The sequence below is a fragment of the Panulirus ornatus genome, chromosome 30 (genome assembly GCF_036320965.1).
Source record: "Panulirus ornatus isolate Po-2019 chromosome 30, ASM3632096v1, whole genome shotgun sequence".
Lineage (NCBI taxonomy): Eukaryota > Metazoa > Arthropoda > Malacostraca > Decapoda > Palinuridae > Panulirus > Panulirus ornatus.
The window spans coordinates 2,895,070-2,922,477 of record NC_092253.1 but is presented as its reverse complement, the minus strand read 5'-3'; the positions used below and the strand labels follow the sequence as shown (position 1 = coordinate 2,922,477).

The 27,408-nt window shown below is 41.2% G+C and overlaps 1 protein-coding gene across 1 annotated transcript; it reads right to left on the bottom strand.

The window, feature by feature from the left end:
• Positions 1-484: 484 nt before the first annotated feature.
• Positions 485-26,556, bottom strand: LOC139758324 (leucine-rich melanocyte differentiation-associated protein-like). Its single transcript, XM_071679579.1, is given in 9 exon segments — positions 485-4,944; positions 6,585-6,732; positions 9,750-9,897; positions 10,608-10,747; positions 12,090-12,187; positions 12,190-12,215; positions 12,370-12,470; positions 22,210-23,221; positions 26,284-26,556. Coding segments are annotated over 8 exon segments (1,050 nt in total). The 5' UTR covers positions 22,519-23,221; positions 26,284-26,556; the 3' UTR covers positions 485-4,864.
• Positions 26,557-27,408: the final 852 nt, after the last annotated feature.

The following is a 27,408-nucleotide window of genomic DNA, read 5'->3' as shown; positions in this document are numbered from 1 at the left end:
AAATTAACGTCGGCAAGGCTGTTGTTCTCATCAAAGAACTCACTATTAAAGGGTTCACTTATCCATGTTAATAAATGTAGAGCACACTTCACTTCCTACAATTTTTTCCATTTAAATTTACATCCCAATTATCTCGTCTCTAAACCCTGCTAACCTAATAACCTTGCTCTTATTCACATTTACTCTCAACTTTCCCCTTTCACACACACACACACACACACACACATATATATATAATGCACATACATATACCCAATCAAGCACAAAGCAGACTAATTACACACTTCATTATACAGCAGTTTCAATAAAATCTACTGTTAAGATATACATACATAAAATATAGAGATGCTTTCCTTGCATCGAGCTTAAGCCCTTCTTTCTCAGTTGCAGTTGTTGACTGGACCCTCACCAGATTTCTAATTTTTTTCAGACATCTTTGATTCAATACACTTTTCTGAACAGGTTCATTACAAAAAAAATTCTGCAGAGGCAATTTTATTTTCCTATGGAAGCATAATACTTTTTAAGTCTAAAGTATTGTATCTTAACAAAATGTATGTTTAGATTAGTACAGTATGGTAATGTTAAAATGCTCAAGCAAAGCTTACAAGACAGGTTTATGAGTATAGTGATGTATCGAAGCCATAGTATAAAAGTTCTGACAATCAACTGCCTTTAATACCTTAATCTATATATCTGTATATAAATAAACTTTTGCTAAACTATACTGACAGTTTATGATACATGTGAACTGTAAAGTGACTGAAAAAGTAAATTTAGTTTTTAATAAGCTGGAAAGATTACCAAGGTGAGCAATTTACAATCAAGACTAAGAAATGAAGGTAATGATGTTAAATAGAACAGTAAATATAGTCAGTAATTGACTGAAGTTGTAGGAGTTTTAAGGATGATAATTCAAAGGAAGCTTGTTTGGAATTCATTCCGCACAGGATAAAGATGAAAATAATACGACACATTCATAATAAAGATCAGAAAGATTACTGGACCATGTACATGAATCTAATAAAATCTTAAGTCTGAAAACTCTAATTCAGTCAAGCAGTCTCCTAAGGAAAATTCTATGGTATATACATATGAAGGATGATTATCTGTTTATATATCACCCATTATCATTATTCCATTCCCAGTTTAATGGTGCAGATCAGGTACACACAGCCTCAAAGACTTAAACACACATCGTTATTCCATGCCCTCCACACTTAAAAAAGCATTTCTGACTCTGTCACTTTACACACTAAGTTGATTCAATCAAGATCATCTCTGTTCACACCACCTACATACACAAAAATTCCATTGCATCCAGATTCCATCATTCCTCTTGCATCTTCACCCAAGCCCTTATCAATTCTCTCACAACATCTATCCATCGCTTTCATTGCTCTATCCCTCCTCTTTGTACTTTATACAGTACTGCTATAAATGACCAAGACCAACCTAGCCCGATCTATCACCTGCCATATGTTCTGTGTCACGACTTCATCGTAAAGCTTTCAATAGCCCCTAAGTCTTTTCCCTTAAGTAATGTTCAGCTTTCCCATTGCCATCCTTGCTAAATTCATCCATAACTTCAACTCCTTTCTGTGCTACAAGACCTTACACTCTCTTCTCTTTTATTTCATGCATATTCAACATTTCTTGCATTGCGAGGTAGCATCAGAAGACTAAAAATAATGGCCTCATTTGATTAAATCCACTCTCTAGCCATCATATAAAAGTCATCGAAACCAATGCCCCCAACTAACACCCAAGCCATACAAACCTTTCCATGCCCTGGTTCACCCCACTGACAGCACATCACCATAGCATACCACACTGCTCTAATTCACTGTTTCCCATGCATGCTTCACATCCTTCTGTAAGTACAGGCCCTGATAACTTAAAGTGTCTTTCAATCCATCCTTTTATCTTTTTCTTGGTCTTTCCCTCCTCCATGTTTCCTCTACTAACATTATACCCTCTTAGTACCTTTGCAATCATCCTTTGTGTTTATCTGATCTCCCATTTCTTTAAGAAACAACATATTGTTTTCTTATTAGTAATCATTTCAAGCAATGCCCTACCCATAACAATATTACACTCAAGCAATACCCCATCCATAATAATGTTATATAACATATTATCAAAGGTCAAGAATCCCAGATGTAGAAATGATTTACTTGAGAGGAGCATAGATGGAATGATAAAAGTAATGTTGGGGTGTGTGAGAGATTTGGTATGGCTGGGAATGAAAAGGGAATACATTGTAGAGTGGTAGAACTGTAATACCCTGAGGAGGTTTAGGCTTGTGGAAAGAATGCAAGATAGTGAGTTTTCAAGGAAAGTGTAAGATACTACAATTAAATAAAGGGGCTGCTGTAAGAGGAATACCAGCCATGAAATGGAGAAATATAGTGTACAAGTACTGGAGGGAAAGAAATAAGGAAAGAATGTGTGGAATGGTGTATGAGGGAGGACTATAAGGACAGGGATAAGTGGAGATTATTTTGCCATGACTACCCTCTTCATAGGAGTACCTTGAGGGAAAAGGCATCAGAGATTTAGGTAGGTAGACAGATTGACATCACACATAACACTACCTGCTCTCTCACATGCCCTACTTCCGTTAGGAAAGCTCTTAAAAGCATTCATAAGTCTTCCATGTACATCAAGTAGAGTCAGAATTTCCTAAAGTTTTCCTTTTCACTTTAATATATGCCTTTTCCAAATCTATAGATATCACTTACACCATTTCCTAGAAGACTTTCTTTACTCCTTGTCATAGGGATAAAGGATGATAAAAGGTTCAGATTTATAAATTAAGGTGATGCAGAGTTTTCTTCTACATAAAATTTTCATCATGTTAGCAAACTGATGCCTGTTTCAACTGGAACCCCCTCAAAGGGGTGGCCATAGCAATACAGTCACAATAACAAATGAATTCGTGCCACTTCTTAGCCTTCAGTGCCTCACCATTAACAGGTCACTCACACAAACACAGGAAAGGCAGTGGTGCAAGAAAAGACTAGGTCATCTGGCTTCTCAATTCTTTGATTTATGCAAGAAACTGCTTTTCTTAAAGATAATCTTGATGAACATAACAATGCAAAACAAAGATAAAAGGCATTATAATGTATGCACTTGATCTATAACATGTCAAATGGGAATGGAGTTAATAAACAGACACACAGAGGTAAAACTACTGTTGTGAACCACTTGACCAAAGTGCTGACAATCCATTTTCGAGTTCTCCACCCTCAAAAAATAAGATAAAATTCACATCATTGATTCTATAGCTATGTTACTGATACGTACAATGTCTATGATAATCCTGAATAGTTCTCAAGTGATAAAATTAAAACTATCTGCTGTGAGCTTTATTTGCAAAGTTTTGGTAGTCTTTAACATTTTATTCAACGGGAGCAATTTGCTGAAAGTACAGAACATGCTTTGCACATCACTGCACAATTAAATTCATTAAATAAAAAAATTTCTGTATTTGCTAGTCACCATTAATGCTGACGAACTTTTTTTTAACCCCACATCCCCATAAAGCAATACTGCTGTTTATTTGTCTGCATTGTGCCTTTAATATATCTAACAGTTTGAAGTAATAGGCAAAAGTTATATACCAGTTCAGGTGGAAGTGACTTATGCAAAAGTCACTTAAGGCACAAGTAAGCAGATGGGTTAAGGAAGCCATCAGAAATGAGAACCTCTTGCACATGAAAATTTTGACCACTGTTGCAAAACTTAATGCACTTTTAAGATTACAGTGACTGGCTCTAAACAAATCAAAGTGGTGAAATTCAACCCATTATTGTGAATATTAACATAAGAAATAAAACCAAGTATATCGAAATTTAGAAATCTCAGATATCACTAGCTAAACCTGCGACTGTCTATACTAGAAATGGTTCAAACTTCATTAGGTGCTAAAGTCAATTAAGGCACAAGTAAGCAGATGGGTTAAGGAAGCCATCAGAAATGAGAACTTCTCACACATGAAGATTTTGAGCACTGTTACAAAACTGAATGCTGTTTTAAGATTACAGTGACTGGCTCTAAACAAATCAAAGTGGTGAAATTTAACCCATTATTGTGAATATCAACGTGAGAAATAAAACCAAATATATCAAAATTTAGAAATCTCAGATATCACTAGCTAAACCTGCTACTGTATATACTAGAAATGGTTCAAAGTTCATTTTACGAAAGACATTATCATATGAATATCATCTCATGATGTCTCCTAGATAGAACTACTAGCCCGCACCTAATGATGCAGAATGCCCGAAGACAGTAATGATGACAGGTTTTATCACTTCCTCAATGAATCCATGATTATAAATTCTGTTTACGAGAAATCAAGATTACAAAAAATCCTGAATAAGACAGTCAGGAAAGTATCATAAAAGAGCCCTATGGTCCCATTTGACAATATCAATACATAGATTTTACATCTGGGACAATGTGTGCAAAGGCAAGAATATAAACCTCTAAGTACATGTAGGACGGGGATTCAGTCTCCTGCATTGCACATTATTTACAAACAACTATAAAATCCCTTTAACTGATCTTCCCCTAAAGTTACCGAAAAACACTTTGCAATTAGGTACTTTTATTGAGTCACAAGATAGTCCTGAGGCTCTTTGATTTTTCCTAGAATCTTAACTTTTTGAAGTACACTAGTAATACACCAAGACACTCGCAACAATAAAGGACACTGAAGAAAAACACCCTAATCCATAGATAATGGTAAGGGACTTCATTTAGCCCATGTTGATAACCAGCTGTGGCTTTCAAGCAACACATCCAGGTAATGCAAGGTGGATAAAGTGGTGTAGAGAGGATGGAGTTATCAGCTTCAAAGTGCATCATTGTTGATGAAGCGGTTACCCTCAGAATGCTGACCCATGTACTTGTACCGTCGCATGCCATACACTCCTGGGGGTATATAAAAACTATAAAACCAGTGCTTTAGTTGTTAATGACAATGAAGTACTAAGAGTATGGCAGGTACATCCTCATCTTAGTAAGCAACTTTATCTTGTGCACTGTTTATATGAACGTGCATAATATGTATAAAGTTCATCACCAACATGAACACAAAATTTTCCAAAATATCTGTTTCAACTTTACAAATACAGTATATGTATATGTATATACCCTTGAATACACTACACTATTTCAAAAGTCTTTTTTAATCGACACTAGATCTATTCTTAAATCTAATATCAACACAATATACAGCCTTCTGACATCCTCTACTTGTAAATATTCTAACATTTAGTGCATTACTTGCCTTGAACTACAGCAGTTAATTACAACATGTCTTCCTTTCTGTACTTATGCTTACACTTCAACCCCATTCAAGATTAAAGAGGTTACCCAAATGTCTAGTACCAAATTTTGTGCCAACATCCTCACTAATGCTATAACCTTAATCTTATTTATATGTCTAAAAGTCTTTCTCTTTTCTACTTAATTTTTATTTCTAACTTCAGAAGCAGGTCTAGCCACTTTCCTAATCCAAGATGTATAGCAATGTGCCTAACTTCCTGACCCATCCTGTAATTTCTAAGTATAATTCAATTTTTTGTCAAAGCCTCTCTTCCTAAACCCATAAGCACAGTTCATCCATGATAAGAAAACATACATCCTAACATAACCTGTCTAATTTTCTTACATGTTTTGACACAATGGCAACCGAATTCCAAACCAGTGTAAGCTACTATGACAGCCCTGCCTAATATCATGATTTGTCAAGCTCAACAAGCATAAATGATTCTATTGCAGCTATGAACTTCTCTGTTCATAGGAGCAAGACCAAATGCCATATGTTACAATTCATCATTGATGACTATTAGTTCATTTATTAATAGTATACCATAAAACAAATCCATAACTAAATATCAAGTATCTTACAAAATATGCTTCAATGGATCACAGTCATATAAGAAATGGTTTCTGTTGGTATATGCATTACACTTCATCCATATCTATAAAAAAAGACATCTCCATAAAGACTACATAAAACTCATTTGTTCACACTCACACAACGACACTTCCACCCTCACCAGTGTATTTCCACACCCTCATCTCCACAACTACATTCCTAGTCCTTTAACTGCATAACCACATTTCCTTTCCCAAAACCACACTCACCTAACCAAACTCCCATCCCCATCTCCACAGCACTAGACTTTCATATCTATCAAGTTATCCATTTTGCATTTCAGCACAATGCCTGCATCACTAACAACCCTCCATTACCCTATCTCAACCTTCCATTCATGTATGCATGTGATTAACTCTGCGAACACAAGGAAGAAGATTTGTGCTTGAGAAGCCTAACCTCTTAGCATGCATTCCTACCATGTAAACTTCTGAATCATATATCACTTACTTCTACAGGTAGCTTATTCCACAAGTCCAAAATTATCTTGCCAAAGGGATGCTTCCTCACATCCCTCCTCCTCCTGTGTATGTGTGTGTGTGTGTGAGATGCTTCTTCACATCCCTCCTCCTCTGTGTGTGTGTGTGTGTGTGTGTGTAGGGGGTTGGAAAATTTGGATACTGCTAACCTTTGTGAATAGTTGATGAGTCTGGTGAGTTAGGTTCAGGTGAGCCTTGCTTGCCAACTGATCCATTCTGTGCCCTCGTGTCTCCTGACGATCTTCTGGGTTTGCAATTCTCTTCTGAATTTGGTAACTGATCGCCACCTTCAGTTTTCTGTGAACATCAACATTGTGTTTGTTAAAAATATAGATATTACTTGTCTTCTCTACAGCCTCAACAACATGAGAAATGAAAAACATGTGAAACTTTAAATTATGTTACTTTTCCATAAAAGATTAATCGATACACTTTCTTCATCAAATATATCATGCACTTTCAAGCTGATCTACGTTTCTTCTCAAATGAATCCTGTCCCTTCATTAAGAATCCTTTCTGCCTGAATTAAAGGAGGGGTACATGCAACAAGTTTTCTCAATACTGCTGACTGTTTACCATAACAGGTTGAGAAAGCGTGGTGCAGCGGTTAGTGTTCCTGACTAAGGCGCATTCATGGGTCACCCAGGGTCAAGCACATAAGCTTGAATCCTGGTTGCGGCAGTCAGTCCACAGTCAACCCAGCTGTTCATCCACCCCTAGGGGTTGCTCAATAGAATGGGTATCTGGCTCAGGCTAGGGTATATATATATATATATATATATATATATATATATATATATATATATATATATATATATATATACACACACATTATTCCTAGGGATAGGGGAGAAAGAATACTTCCCATATATTCCCTGCGTGTCACAGAAGGCGACTAAAAGAGGAGGGAATGGGTGGCTGGAAATCCTCCCCTTCCGTTTTTAATTTTCCAATAGAAGGAACAGAGAAGGGGGCCAAGTGAAGATATTGCCTCTAAGGCACAGTCCTCTGTTCTTAACACTAGCTTGCTAATGCGGAAAATGGCGAACGTGTGTGAAAAAAAAAATACATATATACACATGTACATATTCATACTTGCTTACCTTCAACCATTCCTGGTGCTACCATATCCCACAGGAAACAGCATCACTACCCCCTGCTTCAGCAAAGTAACGCCAGGGAAATGGACAAAAAAGGCCACATTTGTTCATGCTCAGTCTCTAGCTGTCATGTGTAATACATTGAAATCACAGCTCCCTATTCACATCCAGGCACCACAAATCTTTCCATGGTTTATTCCAGACGTTTCACATGCCCTGGTTCAGTCCATTGGCAGCATGTCGGTCCCAGTATACCACATCGTTCCAATTCACTCTATTCCTTGCACATCTTTCACCCTCCTGTATGTTTAGGCCCCGATCACTCAAAATCCTTTTCACTCCATCCTTCCACCTCCAATTTAGTCTCCCACTTCTCCTTGTTCCCTCCACCTGACACATGTATCATCTCTGTCAATCTTTCCACACTCATTCTCTCCATATATCCAAACCATTTCAACACACCCTTTTCTGCTCTCTCAACCACATTCTTTTAATTTCACACCTCTCTCTTATCCTTTCATTACTTACTTGATCAAACCAGCTCACAACACATACTGTCCTCAAACATTTCATTTCCAACACATCCACCCTGCTCTGTACAACCCTATCCATAGCCCATGCCTCGCAACCAAATAATGTTGTTGGAACTACTATTCCTTCAAACATACCTATTTTTGATCTCCGAGATAACATTCTCTCCTTCCATACATTCTTCATCGCTCCCAGAACCTTCGCCCCCTCCCCTACCGAAAGACTCACTTCCGCTTCCATGGTACCATTTGCTGCTAAGTTCACCCCCTGATATGTGAAACACTTCACTTCCTCCAATTTTTCTCATTCAAACATACATCCCAATTAACTTGTCCCTCAACCCTACTGAAGCTAATAACTTTGCTCTTATTCACATTTACTCTCAACTTTTTCCTTTCATACACTTTTCCAAACTAAGTCACTAACTTCTGCATTTTCTCACTTGAATCAGCCATTAGGGTTGTCTCATCAGTGAACAACAACTGACTCACTTCCCAGGCCCTCTCATCCCCAACAGATAGCATACTCGCCCCTCTCTCCAAAACCCTTGCATTTACCTCCCTAACCACCCTATCCACAAACAAATCAAACTACTATGGGAACATAACACACCCCTGCTGCAGACCTTCAAGTTTCCCCATCTATTCTAGACCAAATCATCTTGGTATCCTAATTCTATTTCTAGAATTATCATTTTGACTTCATTCAAATTTTCTTTCTTAACTCCATCCACTACTCTGATACAATATTTAAAATTTATGAGATCAATATCTATGTCTTGCATGGGAGATCAATATCTAGATCTTGCATCTGCTATTCTACTGTTGGAAGACCATATTTCACTCATACATCATGAGACTGAATGGAATCTTCTTTTAAATTCCACATTCTGTTCCAAAATACAATATCAACCCTAAACTCACTCACTCATCAATTTTTCCATTCATAAGACATATCCTATTCAGAAGAAATTCTTTGATACCTCTACAAGATAACTCTAACTCCAAACTTTCAACACATTCATAAATTTTTTTAAACCTGCTATGGACAAGTCTACCCCACTCATCTTTAACCTTCCCTAAAGCCACTTTATTCATCCCTTTATTTCAAGTTACTACCCCACTCAACTTCATCCTTCCCTAAAGCCACATTATTCATCTCTTTAATTTTATTATTCTTTTCTTTCTTTCAGCTAAACTATAAGTTTCTAAGCTATATGAACTTATCCTATTATCATCCTGTGATATCATATCCTCATTCTATAAGTAAGTTTAATAATGTTTCATGAAAACACTTGTACACCATTTCATGACCCCCCCTCTCTCTACATTCTTTTCACTTGGTCATCTCCAAGTACCTTAATGTTTTTCAACTTTTTACTGCTTTTAATATTTCTTTGATAAATGACTTAATACTAAACCAAAATCTATCTGGGAAAAGCAATAAGGAAGATTAAGTGCAGCAAGAGGAGCGAAACTGAGAATACCAAGAAAAGAACTGACAAAACGCTACAAAAATTCTATCAATAGAGAGCAAGAGGTGCACTAACGAAGTCTAATCATGACAACGTACTGACACTAAACAAGCAATACACACACAAAAAAGAAAAAAAGCAAGCAGCAGAAGAAAGGAAGAAACAAATATGAAAATAACCTATGCAATGAATAAAAGACTGGGACTGACCATCTTAGTTTGTGGAGAAGAACCGGATGAAGATGGGCGTATGGTTCTAGCCAGAGCACCCCGTTTTTTGGCCTCTCGCCGCTCACTCCGACGAACTCCAGAAGAATCAAGAAACTTGAGGGTAGGCAGCCGGTGTAGCACATACAGTCTGCAGACACTACAGCTATTAGGTGATTGGTAAAGTACTGATTACCTGGACAATGTTTGCTATGCAGGCAGAGAAGGGAAGAGTAAGATATTTGAGTGAAGATCTAAATCATTTGGGGAAACCTCTGACAAACTAGCTGGACAGTGACAAGTCACCTGATGCAAGATGAAACTAAAGATCCTTTCACAAACAGAACGGGGAATATGTGTGTGTATGTATATGTTGATATGTATATGCATGTATATGTGAATGTATGGGTGTTTATGTATACATATGTGTATGTGAGTGGACGGGCCATTCTTTGTCCGTTTCCTGGCACTGCCCCGCTGACATGGGAAATGGCAATCAAAGATGATAAATAAAATATGAATATCCCTAGGGATAGGGGAGAAAGAATACTTCCTATGTATTTACTGTGTGTCGCAGAAGGCGACTCAAAGGGGAGGGAGCGGGGGGGGCTGGAAATCCTTCCCTCCTGTATTTTTACTTTTCCAAAAAAAAAAAAAAAAAGGAACAGAAAAGGGGACCAAGTGAGGATATTCCCTCTAAAGCTCAGTCCTCTGTTCTTAATGCTACCTCGCTAACATGGGAAATGGCGAATATGTATGAAAGAAAAAATATAATATATATATATATATATATATATATATATATATATATATATATATATATATATATATATATAAACCATAAACCATATTAATTCTGACCTGTATCTTTTGTAGTCCTTTTCATCCTTATCAGCACATGAGAGTTGGTTGGGGCAAGCCTCATTCCCCAGCAGACTCAAGTACCGAAGGTTAGGAAACCTTTCACTGATCTGGTCCAGCAGCAGCTCCAGATTCGTCAGCTAAGGACAGACAGACCAGACATAATCACATCCATGACCACTTGTAATACAAAGTGCCCATAAACTTATATGAATTTCAATTTAGTGTAACTGCTGATTTTACTTTATCAAGTTAACTTTAAAGCTACTTTCATATTTTGGAATAATCCTTTCCATTTGTTAAATTGGTAACCTCACTAATTCTTCTCCTTGGTGTCCAAGCAAATTCTTAGTTATTGCTTCAAGCTACAGGCAGAGTGGGATAAAGTGCTGTGTTGAGGATGCAGTGGGTATTGAAGTGGATGTACACCATAATGAGAGAAAAGTTTCTGGCCTGCAACCTGATGCTGGTAGTGACTGTTTGGAATGTGGAAGTTGTTGTGGGTGTTGGTCAGTAACTGGAGCATTACAGTCCTGTTTATAAGCCTGTGAATGTTTTTTATTAACACCAAACTAAAATTGCATAAGTTTATGGGTAGCTCAAATTGTAAATGGTTAAAATATAAGGACTGGTAGCAAAATATCACGATTCAACAGACCTTCCGTAAAAGTAAGAAAAGCAGCAATAAAATATCTTGATAGGAAAATGAAATCAGCAGTAACACCATAGTCATATAAGGTTAAATCAAGCTGGTAGAAGAATTCCAACCTTTCAAAGTTGACTTTTTTTTTTTTTTAGACATGAGGAAAATGGCTTAGTTATCAGATTAATTTCATAAAGAAAACAAGAGTAAATGAAATATGCACAAAACAGACTTATTCTGTTACTATAACTGCTTTCTCATTATCTTACTCTCAAGCATCCTATAGCTTCTTATGGAGAAGTTACTCCATAATTCAAAGGCATATGTGCGATATGCCACTTTGAATATTCTTTTACTTACTTTTAATCTACCTAGGTTATTTCTCCAAACATTTGCCACAAGTTACTCTTTCGGACAAAAACTATCTTTAAAATCTTTACCTGGGCAGAGTCTTGAGGGTAGAAAGCAAGACTAGACTTTGATCAGCCTGATTTAGTCTATTCTGTACACAAAACAAGTCAGTTTAAAGCTCACCCTACTGAACCAATACTTGGTAAGTTTGTAATGTGATTTGCAATAAGTAACACACCATAAGCGATATAGAGAAAAAAATATATCAATCCTACCTAAAACCCTACCAGCTCTCACACTGACACTCATACCGAAGACCCATGCCCTGGCTTCATTTAAACCAAAGAGTTTTGCTGTTCCTTGCCCTTACTCCCATTGACAAACCCTGCCCTTGTATCATTTGCTCAGAACTATGCCCTGCCTTGCCCTTACCCCCGCACCTCATGTCTTCCAATCAGCCCTACTCCAAAATCGTAATGTGACCTCACCTTGTTCTTGTTGAGTGAAAGAGTGTGGAGGGTATCAAGGCGAGGTACCATTACGTTATCATCAATAAAGTTATTATCTAGGATCAGCTCTTCCAGGTATGGAACTTGTCCAACCCATCCAATGACCTGTAAAATAGAGGGTACGAGCAAGGTGTCAACAGCATTCACAAATCAGAAGGTATGACATATCATGAGTGTAGGTAAGAGTAAGGGAAGAAGGAAGAGAAGGAAGGACCGGGAGAAAGGTGAAGTACAGTGACAACGGAAGATGGAAGCTCACCTAATGGCGTTGTAGGAAAGGTCGAGGCGCTTGGTCTGGAGACCGTAAGTAGCTCCAAGGATGCTGGGTATCCGCTGGCAGTCCTGACCCACGAAACACAGCTGCAACACACCAGTGTTAAAGGCAACCATAGCAAAGCACAAGTCAACGGAAACAAGATCACAGATATGAGGGCTATGGGTTACATTAGTCTAGCGTTATCGGAAATGGAATGGACAGCATGGACAGCAGAGATGATATGAAAGGGAAGGGAAAAGTAACAAATGTTGATGAAAGTGGTGGTGGAATGCGAGGGATATTGAATATTATAGCGATGGACAGGTAATGTTGGTAAGGATGTTATTCATTCTGAACCATTAAAACAATATGTATTTATTCTTTTCTTTAAAAGACAAAAATTTTGGGTAAATGTGTATAGACCTGAAAAACTCAGCATAAGTTATTCCTTCACCAGATTACAATCCACATTACCTAAACCGGATCACAACTGACATTACCTTAACAAATTCACATCCTTGGTCGCAACTGTCACCAGATCGAATCCTAAGAAGTCATCTCTAACATGACTATTCACCAGATCACATCCTGGGTAACTTGTCATCATGTCACACAATAAACATTGATCATCAGATCACACATCACCTGGAAAGGCCTTTACGATATGTACATCAAAACATCAGTGATCAAAATGGTAAATCTTCCTCACCAACAACAGGCCTCTCTAATCTACTCCACACCCAAAACCTGATAAAGGGAGGACGTGCCCCCGATCTGTGCTGGGTGCTTTCTTGCAACATCATGAAAGGTTGGGCGTTTAGAATCGTTAATGGAAGAGGAAAACAAACGAACAAAAATAGTACAAGGGAAAGTCTATCTGTATTCAATTCTCACGTGAACAGTGAGATGCAACAGACGGTATATCGGTATTACTTTGAAAAGTGAAGTAAATCTCAGCTGCTACGGGAAGTTAACAGGTTTTTACACGACAGATTAGTACTTTTTGGCTAGATTAGACTGGGTTATTTAAGGTAAGAGGAGAAACACTTCTGGTATTCAATAGAACCTACAGAGGACCCTACCCTCACTTCGCCTACCATTCAAAATTTACCTTATTCTTTTGTTGTTGCTGTTGTACCTAGTGCAACATAACCAAACATTTACCCTCAATCCCATCTCCTTATTCAGTTTCATTCAATGAAATATAAAGTTCAAATCCATTTTCTGCAACTATGGCAATCACTGTGATGTCAAATGGAAAACTCATTCTTAGGTCTGAACTTTGGTTACAATAAGAAACCGCACCAACCCTCCATGGGTGCACCATCAAGTGTGTTGGGGCAGACCAGACAACTCTATAACCTTGTGTTCCTATACACAGCCATTTTCCATCCTTCACTTCCTCCTTCCCACTCTCTTCCTCCCTTCCTTTCTCTCTCACCGCTTAAGAATATTCTGTACTAAAACTGTCGAGCCACTAACAGGAGGAGGGCCGTGAGTCATAAGTCAGAACCAGTCTACTTACAAGGCTTCCTTAAACCTACCCGTCACATCTTTACAACTATATTGTTTCTCAACTTTACGTTCTCTATTTGACCCCCTCCCTTCCCCTAATATCCAATAATAATAAATAATAATAATAATAATAATAATAATAATAATAATAATGATAATAATAATAATAATAATAATAATAATAATAGTAATAATAATAATTGGTAATTACATTCCATAAATATAATACACAAAAAAACACAAGATGAGGGAAGGCAGTAAATATGGCTCTCTTTTCCTGACTTCAACATGAGCAATTAATAACATGGCCACCACATCCAGCGTCAAACACATTTCTGGCCCTAGGATCAGGTTGTAGATTACCTCCAGTGACATCCAATGTAACCTACAAGAAGGACTGCTGGCAGTAACAGGGTCCTGAAAAGAACTGGCACCTCATCACCAGAATCATGGTGTTGCAGGCTCATTTATTACAAACCAGGAGCATACCAGCCCTTTATGAAGACTTACGTACGCGGGTAGTTGCTCCATACACAGTGGCCAATACTCCGAACATCAGGTAAGTTCAGTCTCGTAACACCTGCTTCATAAGACCCACAGCCCTCGGCCAACTAAACAGCCCAGAGGGTCATATTTAAAGTCAAAAACGCCAGCAGAGCCCTGGAGAGGCACAGTAGCTCCGAACAACTTGTGACCCGACACCCCCAAACTCATAGACAAATACACGAACTGAAAGCTTAGATGCACTACCTAATAATCAAAACTGCCTATAAGCCAGTCATATACAGCTTAAGTCTAAAAAAAGAAAACGATTGCAAAAACTGCAGCAGATAAGTCTCAGGCAAGATGCAGATGTGCTACTACATGTTACATCCACTCACTACACAAGATAGAGCAGGTGCAGTTCCAGTATAATTACGCGGGAAGCAAATTTCTACACTACCATGGCTGCGAAGTGCACACAAGCAACACACGTGAGATGGTGGCTTATGTCTCGTAAATGACGTGTTAACCTACAGGTCTCTGTATGAGAAGGATGTAGAGGTACGGGCCTCCATCATGCGTAGAGAAAGAAATATGTATATATGTACAGAATATATGAAACGAGAAAGGCATGGGGAACAGAATCTGGATACATGGTGAGCAGAAGTGCAGGGTCTACAGCAAGGAGGACATGGGTTGGGTGAATGCTTGGGTGAGGCAGAAAGGCTGGAAGTGTAGTAAAAGATGTATAGATGTGCGAGATGGCTGGCCCAGCCCGAAATGGGAGAGCCAGGGTAGTATCAGGAGGGCGGTCACGGAAGAGAAACAAGGGTGGGTACGGAAGGGTAGGGAACCAAGGTAAAATGGGTAAGTAAGGTCAGAGCGCAGGAAATCCAGATAACTGAAGACCCAACGGTGTATGACGAGGCCCTCAACAAGAGGACAGTAGCAGTGTCTCATACACTGCTAATCTACAAAGATGTCGGCAAGACTGAAGGAGGAAGACGAGTCAGGGCAAGCGAGGCGAGACATGGTGCAGACAGGATGAGGACGGTGGATCACGGCAAGTAAGACAAAGGAATTATGAAAGTGAAAGCGGAAGGTATATAAAGAGGGTTCTAAAGAAGAGGTAGTGAGGTTGGGTGGCATAGCAAGGGACAAACTAGAGGTAGAGTGAGTGGCACATCTAGGAGTAAACTACAGGTAAACGTGGTACCGAGAGGAGAGTGGCAGAAACGAGTGGATCATTGACTTAAGAGGACGCACCTGCTTGTTGCCAGTAGGCTTGCCGTTCCCCAGGTACTGCAGCGCCGTACCAAGGCCCAGCCTACCAACCACCGTGGCGCTACACTAGGGAGAAGCCACAGAACATAACAGTCCAAACTCTTGCTTACAACTACTATCCTTAAACACACACACACACACACACACACACACACACACACACACAATTAAGTTCCTAAATCAATAAATATATAAATAAAATAAAATCTTAGACAACAACCATTTCAAAAAACGAAAATGTTAATCGCTTTACAAACCTCGTTTGACGGGCGAAATGATTTAAAGTTACAACGAAAAAAAAAGTCCACAAACTCTCTACTGACATACAAACGTAGAATATTCACGACAAAAAGTTCTACAGCATGGAAACCTATCTTTTCAAACGATATATACAGTTCAGAATACATGGGCAGTGATAAGGCCATGAATTATCAAATGTTCACGGCTACGATCAAACACAAATCATACGATGCATCGCCAACTTTGTTGTTTCTTTGCATAACTAGTTCATTTCATTCAAATCCCAGTTTCTTATTAGTGAAGGCTAGTAGGATCCTTAAAACTATCACCAATCACATCTACTTTCCTATATTAGTCATGTTAACCTCGCTCTCAATAAATTTCTTTCGATCCTTTTTCAAACATGTTAAGGGCCATAACCACCGTGTAAATTCTACAGAAACACAACCCAAGTTGTACGAATAAACAGAAGTATTCTGATTTATTTTCTTTAGTTTTACAACATAAAACACTAAATCTAAAACTACGCTTCACAAACGTGAAAGTCCACGGACCACCGAAACCATGTTTCACAAACAAAAGTTTACAGATTCACAACCTACGTAGATGTTTCACACAAAATTTTAAAGGAGTTTCCAATATAAAGTTACAACAAAAAATCTATAAAGTTACCAATTCATATTTCAAAAATAATAACCAAGCGCATTTACCAATCAACATTTCAGATAAAGAATAAATAAGGATTTACCAAACCGATTCCAATGTCAACAGAAGAGCAAATAATCACATCGGAAAAATTTCCAATATAATCCAGTCAGTCCATCATCACAATCATTCTATATGACGTATTTGTCTTACAATGCTCAGATATGCGCACGCCTTAAGGGGGGGAAGTAGTTAAACAACAAAGACTTGGACAGGTAATGGACTGCAGGAGCCCAACATACCTGAAAGACAGAAAGCTGTGATTGTCTCAGGTTTTCCTCTAGACGAATAACAGAGAGAGAGAGAGAGAGAGAGAGAGAGAGAGAGAGAGAGAGAGAGAGAGAGAGAGAGAGAGAGAGAGAGAGAACAGGCAGGCCACAAAAATTCAGCGCGGACGTAATCCCCTACCCCCAAACCCCCAACGACGTCGCTGACACTACCACTCCACCATGAACACTGATCTCTTCGAACAAATATTTCAGTTGGTTGACCTACTAGTGAGAAAAAAGTATCATAAAATACCGGAAATGTTGAACTTCCGTACACAGAAACTGAATATGGAAGATGGGGGGCACGAAGGATTCCTCAAATATATGTACGTACAATTCGCCTCTGTTGTTATGCATATTTACGGTCTCACATACATATATATATATATATATATATATATATATATATATATATATATATATATATATATATATATATGGTAACCATCGCAGTGTTCTATTTGTAGATCCTGAGGAGCCTAACGTCAGAGTATACTTCTACGTTGTCCTCAACATGCTTAAACAGGAAGCCATATACCCCTTCTCCAATTCTCAGGGTAAGGAACGACTGACGTGCCTAGCTGAGCTGCCAACTGTTGTTTTACACAAACATGAGACAACACGACTTACATGTTTACTATTTTCGTTTATATTTACATTCTGATTAGGTCATTCCATGTTCCATCAAAAAATTTCGCTTTAATTTCTTTCAGCATAAAATTTCCTTCCACGAAAATCTGGTTGTTCTTCATATAACAAAATTTCACTTTCCTTACTACTTTTTCTTAAGAATTCATTTTGTTTAAAAAGAGGCCGTTTTTAAAGATAACTACTTAAGCAAGGAAAAAAAAAAAAAAAGGTTTAAACAAAATCATTGTAAAATAAGATTTTTCCTAAAGGAAATGAAACAAGAATTTTTTTTTTACGTAAAGGTTCTTTGTCCAGCTTTCACTTCTTCGGACCTGAAGTTCTTGTCGCACCCGAGGTCACACAATCCAACCCATGACCAGGAAACAACAAGCATCAAGACAAAGCCAGTAGTATTCGAACCCCTTTTCAGCGCCCGAGTACGGCCCTTGAATGTGGCAACACGACCTGTACGTGTCGCTACGACCCTACAGCACGACGGTGCGATTTTTCGGTATGACCTTTGACCTGACTCTGAAGGGTCAAGCGGTATTTTTTCCAGCTATTGTTTACTAAACAAAGTTTCCATTTCGTGGGATATTTTGACTGAGAATGGCTCGGCGTCTGAGGGTATAGAGTGCCACAGCAGCCACGATCGTGCCCAGCCAATGTGTGTGGCTCAATGTCATTCTGCGTCATCCCAGGGGCAACAGAACCGGCTGGCTGGATGTTATGTAACCCGGGTAATCTGACCATCTACAGCAGGTGGTGGTGGTAGCAGTAGTGGCGGTGACAATACAATTACAGCATGGACTGTGGTCGCAGCATCTCACAAAGATGAAGGTGGCAGCCACCAGCCTGCTTGTCCTTCTCTCTTAAAGAGTAACACGTAAAATCCTCTCAGGACACCGGAAGGCCGAGTCTTTCTTAGTTCCCGGATGACTGTATACACTCCATCCCTAAGCAATCCAATTTCTACCATACATAACATATTTCACCTATTTGACGCTGAGGCTAGAGCCAATACGATCACTTCGTTTACATAACGAACAACGGATGAAATATCAGGACCCAACGACCTACGATGGTTTCTATAATAGAGCCTGTACAATTACTAAAGACGCATCCAAAGCATAGCTACATGTACTTTCTTACACTGTTAAAAACTGACACTTTCAAGGACAAAAATGTTTCAAAACGTCTTTATTAGATAAACCTGCAGCACAACAGCACAACCCTCGGAGCCTAACGATGCGACCCTTAAGTATAAGTCGACTCCTGACGTGACTATTAAAGATGACACCATCATATACCCAAGGGTCGTTACGTCGTGTTCAAGGGTCGTGCCGTTCGTGCTTGAGTCATAGTCATGCACAAGGGTCGTAACGTCGTACCAAAAATGTAATCTAAATAGTAAGCACGTCTAGTAAACATGATCATAAGTGCACTCACATGATTTTGTCGAAGAACATGTCAACTCAAGTCATATCAGGTCGTTCTGTGTCATCCCCAACGTCTCCACACTATAGAGGCGCATGCCAGGTCTCCCTCCACACAACCACAAACCCACGCCATACTATTACTCACTTGAGAAAAGTAACAAAAGAATATGAAAGCACAGCCTAACAAGAGAACTCTGTCAATTTCGTCTTAAACATCACGAACTTTGGAAACATTTACTCATTCATCTTAGTAAATAATGTCCGCTGAAAAAAAAATCTACCTTTCATGATGAAAAAAAAAAATCAAAAATAAAGATCCTATCTTGGCGAGTGCTGTTGTGGAAGACGTTACGGGTGGGGAAGGTTAGGTTTACGCAGCACCCTCCTCTCACCACCCACCCATGGCTTCCCATTCCCCGGCTTGACTTCCAACCCTCTCGCGTCTTATGGTGTGTACACACACACACACACACACACACACACACACGACCAAAGTTCACCATACTTCTCGCCCACTTCTGACAGCTCTCCGGAAGGATTTCTTAACCGAATGTATCACAAGACTGATATCCGAACGTTTTCGGCTAGAGAAGCATCTGTACATTAAAAAATATGGTAACCTCTTCAAACACGACAGCATGACTCTTCGCCACTATAACTTGGCCTAATCTAAAGGATATTCAGCGCCTTTTACCATGAAAATCCGTAAAACTATTCAAATCTACTTCCATAAACTTTAGTGGCATCCTTCAAGGGGTAAGTTAAACCAAAACCTTAAAATAACAGACATATCAAATAACTAAAATTTTAAGGAATATGCAATTACCGGAGACACTGACGAAATGATTTTGCTAAAAAAAAAAAAAACTAAAATGACCAGTCTGAGTGACGTCACAGATTCACTTAGATGCGTCCATACAATCAGACACACACACCCAACCTTTAACATTATGGCACACCAAGGAACGGGTCTGTACACGCAGTCAAGAACCCGTGCCAGGTACATTATACACGAGGCATGGTATGGCGAATCATACACATACACACAAACTACCCGAGGCATGGAATAGCGAATCATACACATATACACAGACTACCCAAGACATGGATAACCAACCTTTACGCAGTACCCTACGCAAGGAGGTTTTTATATAAATTTCGGTTATGAGAATATTTGGGTTCCTTAACATGCCAGTGAAACACCCGACCTAACTAATGTACTGTAAAAACAGCCCAAAAAATATTTGTATTTTAGTAGGATCATCACAACTAACAACTAATATGACTACTTACATGTAAAGTTGGAGTCCTTTTTTCAAAGCTGTGATCGTTTACATGGAGACTTATAGCCATTGGTGGAGCAAGGTCAGGCCGAGTGGGAGGCCCCGTCAACGTCACTTCCACACGGGGACTCTGCCGGAACTGGAGCTGAGCTAGGCTAGCCTAGCCTCTCCCTTTCTCCCGTCTGCTAACGCTTGCTTGACTCGTTCCTCTTGTGTGGCTTCCCCTCTACACAGATGGTGCGATAGTTCGTATTGCTTGCAAGTGCTGAATGATTCTTTTTGTTGCAACTCAAATTACTTCAATATAATGTCTGAGGAACCGAAGTGAATTTGAACATAAACGCAACCAAACCGATCCCCCCCAAAACTCCCATTATCATATGGGACGTGACTGATTACAGCAAATCTCCTCAAACACATAACTAGTTTAGATCAGCTTTACCTAGCGTAGCCGTGGTCTCTTCTTGCGTTCGCCCTTCTCGATATTGGAGTACGAAAGATGACGCGATATGATGACATGACCCTTAAAAGGTCATTATGATGCTAGGCTATCAACCCAAAGGTCGTACTGTCATGCTCGGGTGGGGATATGATGGAATAACGGTGCATGACTCTCGTTCTCTGAAGCGCGTCAAAACAAACATTGTTTCATAAAGTTTTCTAACAAAGGTGCATCCTAAAACAACTCCGTCAATAATAATTAATGCAGCTGGGTGAAGCACAATAGTCTGACGTCAAATTCAGCTTTAAAACCTTTCGGTTTGCTACAAAATTTACCATAAAAGCCAGGTAGGTGTCTTTTTTTTTTATTTCAAAACCTAGACATTAAACTGTTCTCGCAAGTATTCTATACCGAATCATGGACGAACCATACGCTGAGGTGTAAAATGAAATTGATAAAATGAAACATTACTAAATCGGGAGGGGCAATAACCCTGAGTAACCAAACATAATTCAAGAAAACTCTTTAACCTTTTGAGAGCAACGATACGACCCAAGAGTACGACGATACGACCATTGGGTAGGATGGCCTGAGCTTTGACGTGAGACTTGAAGGGTCGTACCGTCGTACTGAAGAGGCTGATATCAACACAACAACAATTGCTGAACCTCCTGCGTCCCACCGTGTAATTCCCCTACTAACACTATACACGCGATTCATGGCCTCAACCGCATGCGGTTTCCCGGACTGTGAACTTATCCCAAGAGAGTGACTAAAACAATCCATTTATTCAACTTCACACACACACACACACACACACACACACACACTTGAATACGTTTCATCCATAAATTAATGATATAGCCTAAGTTTACACGAAAACTTACATAAACATAGACCCGTCAAGCTCCGTAATAACTCGTTTTCTTTGAGAAAAAAAAATTGTCGCTCTTCGTATCTATGGCAACCGTCTCCTCTTCCCACCAGGTCGACTCAAATTTCCAGATTAGGTCGGAACTTGTATAACCTCCTCCGCTGCCACAACTTTCTTTGTCCTGTGACCCTGTTTTGTTGCTTGCTCTGTGCATATATCAGACCTTACGCTTGTCTAGCTCGACTCATGAGGCTTTTATTTTCCGATTTCATGGTTGTTTTGAATCCACGTCCCTAACGTGTGTGTGTGTGTGTGTGTGTGTGTGTGTGTGTGTCTGCAGCCATATACTATCCATCCATGAATATAACTTTCAGCTGAAATACACTAAATTTCAGGACGACATAGTTTTATCTTTTTCGTGGTGTCCAGCTAAAGGAAAAGGTATCAGACATACAAGGAATAAGTTAAGCGTCTACCGCAAGCTTTTAGACCCTGAAGCAGCTACAGTCAATGGCACAAGGTTAACTAGCATGACGCTACCACTGGCAAATGCTGGTCACGTACTATTAATGGCACTGAATCAATCCGCTCTTCATCGCAAACATTACTAAGCCATCTACTAGGAAGCCTGTGCCACGGCCACCCCTCCAGCAGGTGCGTGCTGCCGGTCAACACCTACCTCCAGCTTGAGCACCTCGTTATCGGGGCTCTTGTATGTGGTGATGCACAGGTGCGCCGTCATGGCCCCTTCCAAGTGCAGCACAACGTACTTCCTGAGGATCTTGAGCGGAACACCGCAGGCGTGGCACTCCCGGTAGGAGAAAGGTAGTCCGATGGGATGTGAGGAGGAGGAGGCTGAGGCTTCTGCTGCTGCCGCGTCACCGGCACACTGTGTAGAATCCCTGAGGGTGTCCGAGGTACTAGAGGAAGGAGGAGCCTTGACATAGGCGAGGTACAAGTCCGGCCAAGCTTCTGGACTGACCATCATCCTAGCCTACGACACCGCAGCCTCGACCCGTCATTGCCAACCGTTATCTTCAACCGGTTTTACAGATATGTGAATACACCCGGCGACAGTTGGTCTATGACACGTAGGTTTTAAAATGCGTAGGGAACACTGCCAGTGTCTCCCACGACAGTCAGGAAGCGCGGATCAAACTACGGTAGATTTGGGAAAGTGGGAAGGTATATGGTAACCTCGCCGCCGCCGCACTGTTGCCCCCGACGTGACTCCTGGTCGGCCGGCCCTCTACCTCACAACAATCAACAATACCGTCTGAGGTGAAGCTCTCTCTCAAGCGTGCTGGACCCTAGGCGACACCACCACGAAGGATAAAAGTCTTCATCGACGGGTTCTGAGGGAACCTCACCGTCAGCGTCACGCGGCCGCCGACCTTCCCGCAGTAGTTTTATCCGAGCTAGACGAAGTCTGTGATAACGTAAGGGTAAGGTTTTTCCACATCACCAGAATACCAGGCTCCGCTGCACTCCCGTCAGTCTTGCTACTTCAGCCGCTACCAGCACCAGCCAGAGTCGCACCAGCACCCAGCGTCCCTGTTGCCGCTACTGCTGCTGCTGCGGTGCCTACAGTCGGACTAGCGCTGCCCTCAGCACCTCGCGCCGTCAGGAACTCCGTCTGTTCCCATGGGTCTTCGTTTACAACACTGGTCGAAACCAGTTCCTATGTTCGACTGGATTCAAGACATTTCTGATCATTCTCACGAGTCAGACAATTCCAAATATCTTTTCTAGTATCGCGGGTCTTTCATTTCCAGATCAACACATCAAAAACGTGTACAACTTCTCGAAATATCTCAACAACAAGCCAAAAATCCAATATTCAAATAACCATTTTTTTTTCCACTGCTGTTTCCCAGAGAACAGCCGGACGGGCTAAGAGATTCCTTCAGTGATGGCGCGCCCATGAGACAGTGGATCTATACACGCCAGTGTGATCACCACTGAAAAAAAAAAAAAATGAAGAAATCCCAGCCTGACAGAGCCCGTTTGTCCGAATGACGTCCGCTGGCCGCAACCCCAGCCCGCGGACGACGGCGGCCAACGATCGCATTACAACCTGTACCACAGCTGACTCACCTCCTGCCGCACGCTCTCCTTCACCCGTACACAACCCTCACCCGTACACGGCCCTACACCACACACAACCCTCGACACGACAGATTCCAGCCTACTGCTACACACAACCCTCGCTACAACGACACACTCCGAGCTATCACAACACGCAATCCTCGCTACAGCGACAGACTACGGACCACCACTACACGTAACCATCGCTACGAAGACAGCCTCCGGCCTATAACCACACAAAACCTCGCTACAACAGAATCCGGACTATCAGCACACACACACACACACACACTTTATCGTAACGTTGTCAAAACAGTCCAGCCATAAATATCGTAAGCAAATTTATGAGGACCTTAACACCCAGCGTCTCGTCAGCTTTTCATGCTTTATCTATCACGATCTCAAGGCTCTCAGGAACTCTGTGGCTCTCGGCTCCGCCAAACCTTTCGACGTAGTGAACCACAACATAATCATCAATAATACCACCAACCTTGGGCGGCGGAGAAAGTCTCATACCACGGCATGCAGACGCCCTCAGTGCACGACATCAAACTGCACGCTTCCAAGGGGCCATCTCCATTGTCTAGTCCCTCACCTGTGTCACTCTGAAAGATGTACTAAGCTGGAAGGAACACGTCAGCACCATCATGAAAGCCTCGAGCTACTGTCCTTACATTTTTCGTCCCATCAAGACACTTGAACTCCCTGCACCTGAACTCAAGAACATAGACCAAATTTTCTTCCCAAACTCATCTATTCCTCTTCCCAATGTACTACACACATGAGATAATTATAAAAAAGAATGCACAAAAAAGCATGGAAAACAGGCCTCGGTCATTTTTTACATCATCAGAGAAGAAGGGATCAAAACACTGGCTTTGATGGTTCTTTCCAACGATCAGTTGGACCTCATGTAGCAATGTGGGAAAAGGCTATGGCAGAGATCCTTCTTTCCCGAGCTGGAGTTCGGCACCACAGCCACATCGAGCTCACCAGAGTTCGCACAGACCTTCATAAGAGCAGTTCCGATCCCAACCACTGGTTGCACCTCTTCACTCCCTTTGGACTGACCACACTCCCTCCCCGGCAATCAATCACAAGATGCTCGTCTTTCAACCGTTACTAACACGTCTTACATGACGTTCTTGAAGACCCCTGGAGCCTTTACCTAACGCCGTAGTTCCTCTACTGGACACAAAGTAAACCGTGCTACCACTTACATTTCCTTGGCTTGCATCTCTTTACATGTAAGCCACTCCTCACACCCTCACAGGCCAGGCAAGACTCTCCTCATAGCACTCGAGTAGCCAACCTGATCTACGCCACCATCTGAATCCTTATATATCTGACGTGGGGTTCATAAGGCCTCCCTAACCTACTCCCTCGTGTTAAAGACCCAGGAGAGAAGTATGACCGATCACAGTCGTACCTTCACCTAAGAGAAGAATCGATCATAACTGTATCACGAAAACCTCAAGAAAATCGTATACCAAAAGCGTCAAAGATGCATGGCACGCCGAAGGGCCTCTTCCAGCCTCCCCTCGCCCTACGACACTATTCTCCGCGCTAAACTTTATCTTACCTTCCTCTTTCCTTACCTTTTTCCCTCCCTGACGACATCTCCTTCTTCCTCTACCTACAGCGGTGTCCCTCTGGGTTCTGTTTTGTCTCTCATCCTTATCTTCTAACTTACAAGCTACATTCCTTCTTCAACAAATAATTCACACCTCACTCGTACGCTAAGGAGTGATCGCTGTATTACTCGGCATCTCTCCAAATCCGTTCTATCTTCTTTTTCTCAATCTACCCTTCGTCTTGTCACAACTTCTTATGTAAACTTAGATATGTATTTCATATCAGAGTGGGCTGCACTCCCTCACAAGCAGAAAATTTACCTGGCAGCGGCACTGATAAAAGGTGAGATTTCTAAAGTACCTCCAGCAAACACCTCCAACTCTAGAAAACGGACACTATATTTAGAGGGGACACTCTGGGAATCCAAAGACAACTCGAATCTTTACAAGAGTAGCAAAATCTTGGATACTTCCTATATAACGACTCCGTTCGGCTAAACTCTTACAAACATTCACTTTTGGTTAAAACTGGTGTGCTACGATCCACATAGAAAAAACATTCATGTCTTTATTTACACATATTTCAAAAGCTTCACTCCATATATCATGAAGAGGAGGAAGTATTGGCATACTTTGCCTTGTCACATATGAATACATGAAAATGTCACACATAAAAATCTAAAAAGCATTTAACCATCACTTGCCACAGAAGTGTAAAGAAGTCATGCAACCCATTCCCATTCATGTCATGCGTAATGCACCGAAATCGTAGCTCCCTATCCACAACCAGGCCCCACAGACCATTCCATGGTTTACCGTCACAACATTTCACAACAACTGCCGCTGCCGTCACAACTCAACACAGCTGCTTCCACTACCGTCACAACACATCAAAGCTGCTGCCACAACCGTCACAAGACAGCTGCTGCCTGCCGCTGCTACCATCACAACAAATCACAACAAATGCCGCGACCGTCACATCACAGCTGCTGCCGCGACCGTCACAACACATCACAGCAACTACCGCGAGTCACGAAAAAAAAGAAACCTTTTGCCCGAGAACGACCCAAGATGGGACGCCGTCGACTCACCTCGAACTCACAGGGCTCGGTGAAGCCTAGCAGTATGGGCATGAGGACCATCTCTCCAGACTCGTGCTGCTACTCCCGACGCGGTCGCTACTGTGCGGACGACGCACCAGATACGCCACCAACGACCCAACAAGTGCGACTGTTCAGAGCCACGTTGCTTTCCACGACGCCCTGCTTCCCACGGCCCTCCCCGCCTCGGTAAGTCTTCAATGCGATCAACCGGACCCAACACGACGGGCGGCGGCGGCGGCAAACACCACCTTCCTCCTCCTCCTCCCCCTCCTCACCTCTCTCTCCCCGCAGCCGACAAAGCCCACCGCGAGAAGGCACCGACGCGTCACTCGCCGCCTCGGCAACGCCACAGATCCTACCACCGATGTCATCATTAGCTATATACGTGCATCTCTCTCTCTCAAGCAGCTGTGCATCTCTCTCTTACGCAGCTGTCTTAACTAATCTTACGTTATGTTCGAGGGGCACGAGCGAAGCAATTCGTTCCATATTCATTTCGAGAAATGTTTTGGCGTCTCAATCACAGGAACCTATAAATGCTTTGCTGTAGTTCAGAGGAAATAAACGACTGCAATCTATTGTTAATTATAGGTTTTCGATCCTGGGCTTCACTAATCCAAAAGAACCGATTTGAGATTTTTACAGGAACTTACACACACACACACACACACACACACACACACACACACACACGCGTCTGTTATTATGTATTAGCCAATTTCTCTTCATATGGACAGCAAATATACAAAAAGAATATTCATACAAGATACAGCCCCACCCTAGCATACCTGACGTGCGCCCCTGTGTCAGTGTCGCAAGAGCTGGTGTGACACGACGCGCGGACAAGTTGTGTCAACACCAAGCATCAGTACACACCAGAGAGACACTAGGGAATGAAGCCATCCTGACACGGAGAGTGTGAGATGGCCACGGGCATCACTACGTCAGGAGAGCAGTACTTCCCTGGGCAGCAGCTATCTAAGGCCGACTATACCTAGCAGCGTCTTCACCAGTGTACAAATCCACCATGCGCGATTCTGTAGTTTAATTCTTCCTCAAGACGGCATGCTACATCAGTCAAACTCCATTCACTCCTGAGGCAGTGAACGGATT